We start from the raw sequence: 12679 nt of genomic DNA on the forward strand, positions 1-12679 counted from the left end.
ACACTGAAGTCTGTTAACCCTTTCAGTGGCATGACAGGATATATGTGATTTGCCAAATTATTATTTGCCGATGATACCATCCTTATTTCTCAAACTCTGAGAGGTTTGCAAAATTTGGTGGATTCTTTCCAGAAGTATTGTGTGGGGAAGGGGCTGGAAATAAATCCTACCAAAACTAAGTATATGTCCATAAACCCCAAGAAATCCCTCAGGAAAAATCTGTCCTTGGAGAATCAAAAACTGGAACAGGTAGGGAGTTTTAATTATTTGGGGTTAATGCTGGATAGTAACCTGTCCTGGAAAGGACAGATGGATAAAAGCATCTTATCCCTTAAACAAAACTCAATGCCTATTTTAAAAGTACACGGAGCTAGTTATTCTAAAGCAATCTCACCGGCACTTGAAGTATATAAAGCGAAGGCCCAATCGGCCGCCCTTTATGGTGCTGAACTCTGGGGCTACTATTGTAACAACAACTTTGGAAAAACGGAAAACCACTTTGTACGAAGGCTACTTAAAATACCGACAAGAACTCCTCTAGTCCCTGTTTTTCTTGATATTAATCTTAAAAGAGCAGACTATCAAGCATTATTAAGACCACTGCTGTATTGGGTCAGGTTATGGGTAACCCCGGAGTTGAGTGATTACAAGAGTGGATTGACTGAATTAACTCAGATAGATGGTCATATGAATACCCCTTGGTTAAAATATGTATCTAAGTGGTATGAGAGATTAGGTTTATCACATCTATGGGAAGTTCCTCAGAATATGACAACATGTACCAGGAAATATGTAAAGGACACTTTTTGGTCTTATGTCAACAGAGAGCTATTGCATAGTTCATCGATTGGTATTCTGACTTTGAATTTTTTGAACATAAAAGATACACCTAAATTCGAACAATTTTTGGATGAGGTCGGTCCCCCACTGGCAAAAACACTATATCTACAGTTTAGGTATGGGGTCTTACAGATTAATGCTTACACATGCAATTGGGGAGGGGTAAAAGGTTGTGAATTGTGCACCCTCTGTACTTCAGGGGCTAAAGAAGATGTTGTTCATCTACTCTTCTTTTGCCCAGTATACAAGAAACCAAGGGATTGTTGGATCAAACCCGTTTGTAAATATGTGGGGGTTAGATCCTACAAAGAAGCAGAGCGCATATTTCAGTCTTAATACTTCACAATTAGTGGTGTTTGGCACGAGTAGATTTTTATTTAATGTGTACCTTATCAGAAAACGACTTGGTCACAAACTGTAATATTTTGTTAGGTGGCCCGCTCTTCCCCTTCCTTGTAAAGGTATACGATGTACTGTTTCTTCGATCCAAGTTAATTAATTTTTTAGTTTTGGCTTTTAACTAATTTATAAATTGTTATTTATATTTTTATACGCGGTACTGCTTAATCATGGAGACATCCATATATTTCTTGCCAACTGTATGTATTGTATCTTATATTTAATTATTTAATATTTAATTGTGAAATGTATATATGTATGTTGTATTTATCTCTTGTCTTGACTTTTATGGCAATATTTGCCGAAATAAAGTTTAACGAAAGAACGATTTGCCAAATCACCCTTAAAATGTGTGTCAGTTGCTCACTCATAACCAAAAGCCATAAATGTCAAGATCAGTACCCTGAATATATTTGCACACATCTATTATTCATTTTGTTACATTGTGGCTGGTACTAGCCTAAAGGGATATAGCTCAGAAATAAAGACAAGCAAAAGCATCAACCCTCAACAAATGGGTGATAAGCATGGACATTTGTAAACTGCAAGAATTACCCATTCACACTGCCAGGGGATGCCCCCAGAAACATCAGAAAATTTGGCAACTATGGTGTTGGGATGGTAATGTCCTCTGCTTGGTGAACAGCGTGACCGTTCCTCTGGGTGCCTGACTATGAGCATCTGGTATACTGACTTTCAGATTTTTACTCCAGGCTCACACTGGTCCAGCATGTGTGCCAAGGTCTAGGCCTGTCTTTAAATTATGATTGGTCCTGGACCTGTCCTCGACTTAGAGGATTGCACCAAGCATACCCTCTGTAGTGACAATAGAGCTACTGTCCATCTCGCAGTTTTGTATAAGGCAGTGGTGGCACCATGCTTTGTTTTGTAGTGATTGCAGTGTGACAAGGCCATCTTACATGTGTGATGTGAATTTAAGCCTTTTGGCCTATTCACCTAAAGTTCCTGTGCTGACGGTGAACCTGGAATCCTAGCGCCAAGATCCCATGCGCCTGGATTTGTGCATGCTAAAGAAGTTTGGTTTGTATTGCATATGTGCCTGAGTGAACCAGAGTGGCACTGTGTTCTGCCAGTGAATATGGCTGCCATTGCAGCTCTACATTGCCAGAAGAGGAACAGGTGAGAGACTGCACAGGCTACTTAGCCCAAGAAAGTGACTGTGTGCTATGAAGAAGTGGAGGTAAGTACCGCACCTGATCTAGATACTATACCACCAGAATTCCAAGCCCATAGTGTGGAGGGAAGGTAGAAGCACCTCCGTATCGCACCCGAGCATCAGATTTCGAATGTGCAGTATTGTGCCTTTTAGAAAAATAAAGTACTTGTCTTTTTTCAGAAGAAAGGTAGCTTCTAGACAAGTTTATTATTGGTCTGTGGAGAGTGGACCAGTTGTTATTATTTTTCGTCTCCACCGGACACTGCTCACATTTTGAGTTTGGTACAAATTCCTCACATGGGTGGCACTGCTATATGAGGCATCCATTGTGGCGGTTAAGGTTAATGGGGTGCTGTCATCTGGCTTCCCCTTGGGACGCGGTACTAGGCAAGGGTGTCCTCTGTCACCCCTCTTTTTCACCCTCTGCATAGAACCTTTAGAATGCTGGGTGTGTTATGGGTCGATATCACAGGATTTTCTGACACGATGGGACAACGGGAAAAAATCTTGCTAAATGCTGATGATATTCCATTATACCTTTCTCACTCAGAGATGGCCATTCTAACAGCTTTGTCAATATTAGAGCCTTTAAAACAATATTCTGGCTGTCTTATGAACAGAGGACAATCTTTATTGTATGCCCTAGGCACATAGGGCAATTTATATGACGACTCCTGTGGCCTACGGGTTGATAGGGTTGGGTTTCGATAAATAGGTATTGAAGTAACTCTCGGCAAAGCACTGTTCCTTGACAGAAAGCTGAAAAGAGTTATAAGGGAATACTAGGCCGACACAGAACGTTGGAGATGGCTGCCACCGTCCCTGATGGGGAGAGCAGAAATTGTTAAAATGATAACATTTCCCAAGCTGCTATACTTCCTGCAAATTACACTGTGTGCTATCCTCAAGTCATACTTCAATAGTATAGATAACATCATGCGCAGTTACCTCTGGGACGGGAGCACACCGCAGATAGCTCTCCAGTCCCTGCATCAGTCAGTCCATAATAGTGATATTGCACTATCAGATATTAGGGTGTACTGGTGGGCAACACAGTTACAGAATATTAACGAGTGGAGAGTTTGCCCAGAGACTTGACCTGGCCAAAAGACTGGATCGATTGGGATTGGAAGAGCACACATACCTACATTATGTATATAGTAAAAAGAGTAGGCAATGTTTGTTGCACCCAACTCAGGCAATGTTAGATGTATGAGACAACACTACTAAGCACTTGAAATAGAAGGGAAAAGTGGCCAAGCTAACTTTGCTGTGGAAAAGGCATACATTTAAAGGAGGTTAAGAAGTTGATTGGATTTTTCCACTGGGAAACCTTAGTCATCTCCATAATAGGAGACATAATAGATGCAGATGTTGTGACCATAATAAATAACAGATCAGACATGCCCCAAAGCTCAGGGTAACCTAGGAAAGAGACATAGACTCTGTGGAGAATGTAGTCAGGGACAAAGCCATGATGCGTCATAAAAAAGTAGCCATTAAGTCCAAACAGAGACTAATACAGTTAAAAATCATTCATAGGACCTACTATAGAAGAAGCCGGCTGTACCAAATGGGAAGGGTTCCAAACCCACACTGTTTGCGATGAGATGTGGACGAGGGTACATTTATGCACACTCTCTGGGGCTGCCCCATATCGCTGGGTACTGGTCCGCCATCAGTGAAGAAATAGAAGCTATCTTTGATGTGACCATTTCTACAACGCTGCAGTTTATCCTTTTGGGAGTCCAGTGCAATGATAACCTTATGTTCACTAATCTCCTGCTCTTCCATTTGGGATTCATGCTAGTAAAGAGGGGCATAGCCGTGCGGTGGGGTAGGCGACAATTGCCAAAGAAGAATCAGTGGTTCATGGGCGTGGATATGTGTATGAAGGCACAGAGAGTAGGGTAGGTTGCACCAGGAGAGTATGTCCAGAAAAGCTTGACAGATGTGAGTATGAGGCAGATGGAGAGCTCATTACGGCCTAGGTTAGAAAGGCTGAAAAACACCATCATGTTAGCATTGTCTTTATGGGAGGTTTAGTTAATACACTCGTCCGGACGCAGGGGGTAGGGAATCACTGAAGGTGGATAATGATGGGCGGGACAGTCGATTTGTACTATCTCCTTGCAGATATACTGCACTGAAGAGATTAGTTACTATAATAAATGTGATACAGATGGGTTATATGTTATCTTAATGAGGATGTTGCTGGTTTCACTCTGTAAAAACCAAAATAATAGCATTTTTTTTTTTTAAAGTAGCCATTTTTAAACAATTCTATTCTTGAAATTAATGAATGACAAAAAATTTATAAAGTGCTATGCCATCCTAAGGCGTCCTAGTGCTTGGTATTAAGAAACTCCAGGAATAGGCTTTTCCTGGAAGAACGCAATTTTTGATGTTTCCTGAAGGCAGTAATAGTAGGAGACAGAACTGGATAGTTTACTTATTTCTCTTGTCTGGTCTGGGATGGACAATGTAGCAGAGTGGCACCTGGAAGATGGGGATGATTTGCTATACCAGATGTACTGCACTACTCTTGAAATTAATGAATGACAACATTTTTATAAAGTGCTATGCCATCCAAGGAGTCGTGGTGCTAGGGTTAAACTCCAGGAATAGGCTTTTCCTGGAACAACGCAAGTTTTGATGTTTCCTGAAGACATTAATAGTAGGAGACAGAACTGGATAGTTTACTTATTTCTCTAGTCTGGGCTGGAGAGCGTAGCAGAGTGGCACTTGGAAGATGGGGGGGATTTGCTATACCAGATGTACTGCACTACTACTATGCAGCTACGTTGCAGCATGCAGCGAGGAGGTTGGCTGACCTGGAAAACCGGGAAAAGAGATTGTTCCTTGACATGCCCGGAGATGACATGGAGATGCACATCCGGGCATGCGGTCCTGTACCTCGTACGGCAGACTGCAGTGATAGGATAGGTGGTGTTGGTGGGGAAGGTGCTAGAAAGGGAGCTTCGTCTCTGGGACCTCACACCGTTTAGGACAAATTATGGGAATATGTCCATGGATCAATGGAGAGCAGGGTTGCCAGGTGGCAGGGAATCTTTACCACGTTCTGGGAGTCCCAGAAAACCTTTGAAGTGAGAGCTGGCCACTTTCTTCATTATGCAAAGTAAGAGAGCGTCGCACAGGAGGTGTGGGCTGGGTTCCCTGCAGCTGATGTTGGGTGACCTACTTCGATGGGGAGAGAGGAGGCATCTAATTTTCTTATTGTATAAGGCCTTTCATGGTGACATGCTGACTACCCCCTACACCTCACGCAGGGCCTGGGAGCGTGAGTTGGAGGAGTCCATTGAGGATGCTGACTGGGCGCGTGCATGTGCATTGGTCAGGAGAGTGTCCTGCAACCACAGATTTAAGTTGCCTCACTTCAACAGGATGAACCACTCCAGGGAGGCACGGGTTGCTCAATGTGGGGAAATGGGAGCCCCCTTCTTGCATTTGGCTTGAACATTTGCAGTGATTCAGGTATTCTGGAGGAATGTGGTGCTAAAAATAGTGGCAGCAACGGGCATTGATATCCCTCCGACTCTGTTGGCCTCCCTTTTTGGGTGGTGGTGCAATCCTGAGGGCTGAAGATTTCCTATAGGCTGGACAGTTGGCACTGCTCTTGGCAAAGAGCTGTGTGGCTGTCAAATAGTTGGGAACCCAAGCGCCGCCGGTGTCTTTCTTTGCACCAGGATCTCCTTTAATCAGGGGTGGCCGAGGAGATGCACATGCGTATTGCCCGTACTGACAAGGATGCCTCATATGCAATCATGTTGTGGGGGTATCTTCTCAAATTTGCTGCAGAGGATGTAACTAGCTCGGAGGATGGCTCTGACAGGGAGGGGTGATGTCTGTTCCATTTGTTCCGAGGTAAAGTGATAGTGACAACCTAGCAAACAACTCTATCAACACCTTACCTTTTTGAAAACTAGATATCTGTGGAAATGGAAAAAAGGGTCTTTTGCATGACACAATTTTCCCTGAGACCCTGGTAACATCTTTCGGAATGAAGCCATTCCTTAAACCTCTGTTGCAGTTGTAAGAAATAAGAGCTCATGTGCTTGTACAGCTACCACCAACATTTATGCCACTCCAGTAATCCATTCCACCCCAATAGTCCAGGGCTAACATATTTACCATCCATCTTCTTGGTAAGGTGTTTAAAGTGGTTACAGCTCTATCTGCAGCAGGGTAGAAGTCAAGTTAATATCTTCTGAAATAAAGTAATCTTCATCTGATTGTATTGTGTTTAAGCTTCATTACAATTGAATAGCTATTGAATACAATTTAAAATTTGCATTTCTGTCTACTCCTAACAGGATAACGTGATGTTGGAGAAAGCTTGTATGGCAGTAGAGGAAGCAGCTAAAGGGGGTGGCGTATATCCCGAAGTTCTGTTTGAAGTTGCTCACCAGTGGTATTGGTTATATGAACAGACAGTTGGTGGATCTCCCGCCCAGAGAGAGGGAACAAATATCTGCAGCAGCAGTGGTTCTCGGCCCATCTCAGATGGTCTTCGGGGACTTACAGACAACCGAATAACTCAAGAGACGGCCACAGTCACAGTAGCAGCTGCTGTGACTGCTGCAGCAACTGTAGTGCCTGTTATTTCTGTGGGATCGACAATTTACCAGCAACACACAGCAATGGCTCATGCACATTCTCAGGGACTGCATCCATACACTACCTTACAAGCCCACATCCCCGCTGTCTGTAGCCCCCAATACATCGGACACCCTATACAGCATGTTCCACGACCAGCTGTGTTTCCCGTGGCAGGAACAACATACTCTGCGGTAAGTTATGAAGATTGTCATAATTCTGTGTTTCATTTGAATGACTTAGATCTATGCTGTTCGCATGTCATTGTGTACTCTGTGCTGTTTTGATTACATCTCAGTAGTCTCTTGAAGATTCCACCACGGGAACCTTCAGATCTTTTTGTGTTTTATTTCTGGAGCTCTGCAATGCTCAGTTAATTAGTTAAGACATTCAACCGTACTAATGTGTTTGGAATTGACAGATATTTAGTACAGACATGTGGGAAACTACCCTCTTTCTTGGCATGGTTACCCCCATTATCTGCCTGTTGTCAGTGCATTTGACTGTGTTCACTGGGATCCTGTTAACCAGGACCCCAGCGATAATGCTATCTCCCTTTAAACTTGGTTACTTGAATCACTTACACCCCACATTTGCCATACTGATGCCCCCATGTAAGTCCCCTAGTAAATGGTACCCAGGTACCTGGGACATTGGGGTAGCAGGGGATCCCCATGGGCTGCAGCATGTATTATGCCACCCATGGGGAGCCCATGCAAAGTGTATCTGCAGGCCTGCCATTGCAGCCTGCGTGAAAGGGTGCATGCACCCTTTTCACTACAGGTCACTCACTGCACTGGGTCACTGTAAGTCACCCCTATGGCAGGCCGTCCTAGCCCAATGGGCAGGGTGCAAGTACCTGTGTGTGAGGGCACCCCTGCACTAGCAGAGGTGCCCTCACAAACTCCAGTTCCATTTTCCTGGAATTCGTGAGTGCAGAGACGACATTTTATGCGTGTACTGGACATCGGGCACTACTTATGTCCAGCTACACAATGGTAACTCCGAACCTAGGCATGTTTGGTATCAAACGTGTTGGAATCATACCCCAAAACATTTGTCAGTTTTAAAAGTATGATTCCATGCACTTTGGAGGCTCCTTAGAGGACCCCCAGCATTACTGCTACCAGCCTTCTGGGCTTTTCCGGGCAGCCCATGCTAGTTCCACCCCTATGACAGGTTTCTGCGCCCCTGCTGCTTGAACAGCTCAAGCCCAGGAAGGCAGAATAAAGGATTTCCTTTGGGGGGGGGGGGCAACACCCTCTACCTTTGGAAATAGGTGTTACATGGCTTGGGAGGGGTAGCCTCCTCAAGCCACTGATATGCTTTGAAGGGCGCATTTGGTGCCCTCCATGAATAAACCTGTCTACACTGGTTCACGGACCTCCAGTCCCTGTTCTGTTGAAAAACTGGACAATGAAAAGGGGAGTGACCACTCCCCTGTCCATCACCACCCCAGGGGTGATGCCCAGAGCTCCTCCAGAGGGTCCCTGGGTTCTGCCATCTTAAATTCAAGGTTAGCAGGGACCTTTGGGAGCATCTGAGTGGCCAGGTCAGGCAGGTGATATCAGATCCCCCTTCCTGATAAGTGACACCTGGCTAGGTGACCAATCCCCGTTTCAGGGCTATTTAGGGTCTCTCTTGGGTGGGTCCTCAGATTCGGCTTGCAGAATCCCAGCAGCACTCCTCTGCAACTTTTACTTCGACTTCTAGCCACTGTAACCACGACTGGACCCTCCAGGAACCGTCAATCTGCACCCACGACGAAGCTCTGCTTACAACACTGTTTCCACATCTCCTTCCAGCTTCGGCAACATTTCCCCAGCTGTGCATCCTCTGAGGGCGGCAAGTCTTCAGGCTGCACAAGAAGGAAGAAGGAATCTCTCTTGGAGTGAAGGAGTCACTCCCCTGCATCCTCAGGCTCCAACTGCAACGAAGACCGGCTGCGTGGATCTCGTCTCATGATGAGCTGCTTGAATCCTATATCACAGGTGGTGGTCTGGAGTAGTCCTCATAGTCTTCTCTGCCAGCTCACCAACTTTGGTGGAGGTAAGCCCTTGCCTTCCCACGCAGGGCAGTACCCCCGTGCACTGTGTCTCATGCAGCTGCCAAGGCCTGTTGGCATCTCCTCTAAGGGATCTTCAGGCTCCTTGTAGCCCCAGCCCTCAGCACTCCTTCCTGCGATGCACTGCCCTCTGCGTGCTTCTCCTGCGGCGTGGAACCCTTCTCTAATTGTGCTGCGTAGACTCCTCTGCAACTCCTGGTTCCTCTCCCAGTGGATCTCCTATGAGGGCTGCCTTTTCTTCTGTGAACTCTCTGCCTTGCTGAGGGCCCCCCTTGGCCTACCCCTATGGATTTAGTCCTCCTGGACCTTGCAGGTCTCCTGCAGCTCCACTTTTGCTTCACCACGACTTCTGCCTTTTCCAAGGCTTGTTGGTGGCTTTCCACGCCACTGACCGACTGCAGTCATCCATCCGGCGTGGGATGTCGTCTGCATCCTCCAGAAAATCTTCACTTTCTCCAGGGCTGTATTCCTGATCGTCTTCATCCTACCGTCTACCAACTCCTGCAACCACAGCCGGTTGGGTAGTGGCTCCTGCCCCCACTGGACTTTTCTGTGACTTCTGGACTTAATCCCCTTCTTCCACAGGCCTTCCTCTTCAGGAATCCACTGCTTGTTTCTTGCAGTCTTGTCTGGTTGTTGCATTTTCTTTTTTTTCCTTCCTTTTGGGGGTTTTGGGGAAGATCCTGTAACTTATTCCTTTCTTCCTGGTCACTGCGGGGCACTGTGGTGCTTGCTTTTGGGGTTTCCTAGTTCCCCTCCACACATTCCACTAACCTAGGTGGGGGTCCTGCATTTGCATTCCATTTTTTTAAATATATGGTTTGGGGTCCCCCTAGGGTCACTATTGCCTATTGCTATTTGCACTGTTTTCTGTTGCTTTCTATGCCTATTTCTGATTACCAGTGTACATATATAGTGTGTTACTTACCTCCTATTGGAGGGTTGCCTCTCAGGTACATTTTGGTAATTGTGTCACTAAAATAAAGTACCTTTATTTTTGTAACACTGAGTGTTTTCTTTCATGTGTGTAGGTGCTGTGTGACTCAGTGGCATTGCATGAGCTTTGCATGTCTCCTAGATGAGCCTTGGCTGCTCATCCACAGCTACCTATGGAGAACCTGGCTTCTAGACACTGCCTAAACTACAACATTAGGGGATACCTGGACCTGGTGTAAGTATCTTAGGTACCCACCACACACCAGGCAGCTTACTACATTGTTGGTGCAGCGGTGGGATAAGCACTTTCAATTTCTTTACCACTCTGTCACTTGGTACTTTCCACTTACCACTTACTGACTAGGGGTACACATTGTACTTAGTGTCAGGGAGTTAGTCTCTTAAGTTTGGGTAAGCTGGGGGTCTAGCCATAGTCCTTTCTCCAAACTTATTTGGGGAGACAAAGTTAGAGTAGTTAGGGATCCTACACCAATCTACATTACACATCTCAAGCCATGGATTTTCCCTATAAGAACCTGACCTTCCAGGAACTAAGGGAGATGTGTGCTGAGAGAAAATTGAAGGCAGAGAAGAACCCTAAGATGAGTCTTCTTCTGGGCCTGCTGCTCCAGGATGACCAGGACCATGCTGGTAGCCAGGAGGAAGAGGAGGAGGAAGATGCAGACTCTAGCCCCCCAGTGTTAGAAAGACAGGGTTTGGAGATGATGAGGGTCAGTAGTGTCCCTCAGAGGATCACAGAGTCCCTAGTAAACCCTCTAATCTAGCTGGGAGCACTTCAGGTAGTGGAAAGGGAAGCCATACCAGCAGGCACCCCTTTGTGCCCAGAGGGATAGTTGAGAGGGTCACTAAGAATAGGGACAAATCCTCTTCTGCTTACTCTCATGTCACCTCAGTCTTTGAGTGGGAGACAATGCTCAACTCCAGGTAAAGACTCTCTAGATAGGGAACTCAGGCAGCTGAGACTGGAGGAGGCTGAGCGTGCAGCAGCTAGCCCTAGATAGGTAGGCCTTGGCAGTGGGGAGAGAGAGAGAGAGAGACACAGAGACACAGCCAGGGTTTGGGGTTAGTACCCCATTGTGGCAGCAGCTTTAGTTTCAGGGAGCCCAGAGACAGGGAGGACTCTTTTGACTCCAGAAATCTAAACAGGGTTGTTCACCCCCTACAAGGTGGGGGATGACATATACAAGTGGTTCACTGCTCTGGCGAGAGCCTGAAAGGTACAAAGGGTACATCAGAGACAGTGGGCTGCAATCTTATGGCTCTCCTTCTCTGACAAGGGGAGAGATAGACTTCTCACTGTCAAGGAGGAAGATGCTGATAACTATTCAGTTTTGAAATCTGCACTCTTAGATGGATTTGGTCTCACCGCTGAGCAATATACAATCAAGTACAGGGAGACCAGGGAAGGGTATTCCCAAGATTGGGTAGACTTTGTGGGCTGTTCTGTTAAAGCTTTGGAATGCTGGTTACATGGCAGCAAAGTCAGTGACTATCAGGGCTTATACAATCATATCTTGAGAGAGCATATTTTGAACAACTGTGTATCTGATTTGTTGCACCAATACTTGGATCTGACCTCTCCCCAAGAATTGGGGAAACAAGGCAGACAAATTGGTCAGAACTAGGGTGAGCAGAAAAGCTCACACAGGGGGTGACTGCAAGAAAAATGAAGCAGTTAAGTCCCAAGACAAAGGTGGGGACAAAGACAAAACTATGGAGTCTTCTTCAGGCCCACAAAACTCTTCTGGGGGTCGGTTGAAAACCTCTTCCTCTTCTTCCCATGTTAAAAAGCCTTGGTGCTATATTTGCAAAAATAAAGGTCGTTGACCAGGAGACAGCTCCAGCCCTAAGAAAGGCACCAAGCCCACCCACCACTACAAACCCCACTCCTACTTCTAGTGCCCTTAGCAACAGCAGTAGTGGTGGGTCTGCTAACAATAATCAATCCAAAGGTGTAGTTGGGCTCACTTTAGGAAGTGTAGTTGGGGCTGGTCTAGTTAGAGAGACAACAGAGGCTGTATTAGTCTCTGATGGGGGCATTGAGCTTGCCACCCTTGCTGCCTTTCCCCTTAATATGGATAAGTACAGGCAGCAGCCCTTGATAAATGGTGTTGAGACAGAGGCCTACAGGTACAGAGGTGCCAGTGTCACTATAGTGGCTGAAACACTGGTGTCCCCTGAGCAACACCTACTTGGACACCAGTACCATGTGATGGATGCTCATAACAACACAGTATGTCACCCCATGGTAGTTGTTGATTTCAGATGGGGGGTGTGGTTACTGGTCCAAAGAAGGTTGTTGTGTCCATAGACCTACCTGTAGAGTGTTTACTAGGGAACGAATCGGAGACTTCAGCTTGGGCTGAAGTGGAGTTAGAGGGCCATGCAGCAATGCTGGGCATCCCAGGGACTATCTCTGCCCTGACCAGAGCACACGCCAAGAGGCAAAAAGATCATGGAAACTTTGAGCCTGGAACAATGGCCCAAGAGCTTCCAAAACCCAAGGGTAGAAAGGGCCAAAAGGTGGCCCCTACCCCACCCTCCAGTGAAGATGCCCCCTTTGAGGAGGAGGAATCTGCTCCCTTGGCAGAACCTACACCTGAGGAGCTGAAGGCTGATACAGC

At 46.0% G+C, this 12679-nt stretch overlaps 1 protein-coding gene across 2 annotated transcripts in view; it reads left to right on the forward strand.

The window, feature by feature from the left end:
- Nucleotides 1-12679, forward strand: part of ZSWIM8 (zinc finger SWIM-type containing 8) — a 2332791-nt gene that overhangs the window by 1548425 nt on the left and 771687 nt on the right. For both annotated transcript variants that reach the window (XM_069240531.1, XM_069240532.1), the window contains exon 21: nucleotides 6751-7227. In XM_069240531.1, the coding sequence (XP_069096632.1) occupies nucleotides 6751-7227 (477 nt within the window). The remainder of the gene's footprint in view (nucleotides 1-6750; nucleotides 7228-12679) is intronic.

This window comes from Pleurodeles waltl, chromosome 6 (genome assembly GCF_031143425.1).
Source record: "Pleurodeles waltl isolate 20211129_DDA chromosome 6, aPleWal1.hap1.20221129, whole genome shotgun sequence".
Classification (NCBI taxonomy): domain Eukaryota; kingdom Metazoa; phylum Chordata; class Amphibia; order Caudata; family Salamandridae; genus Pleurodeles; species Pleurodeles waltl.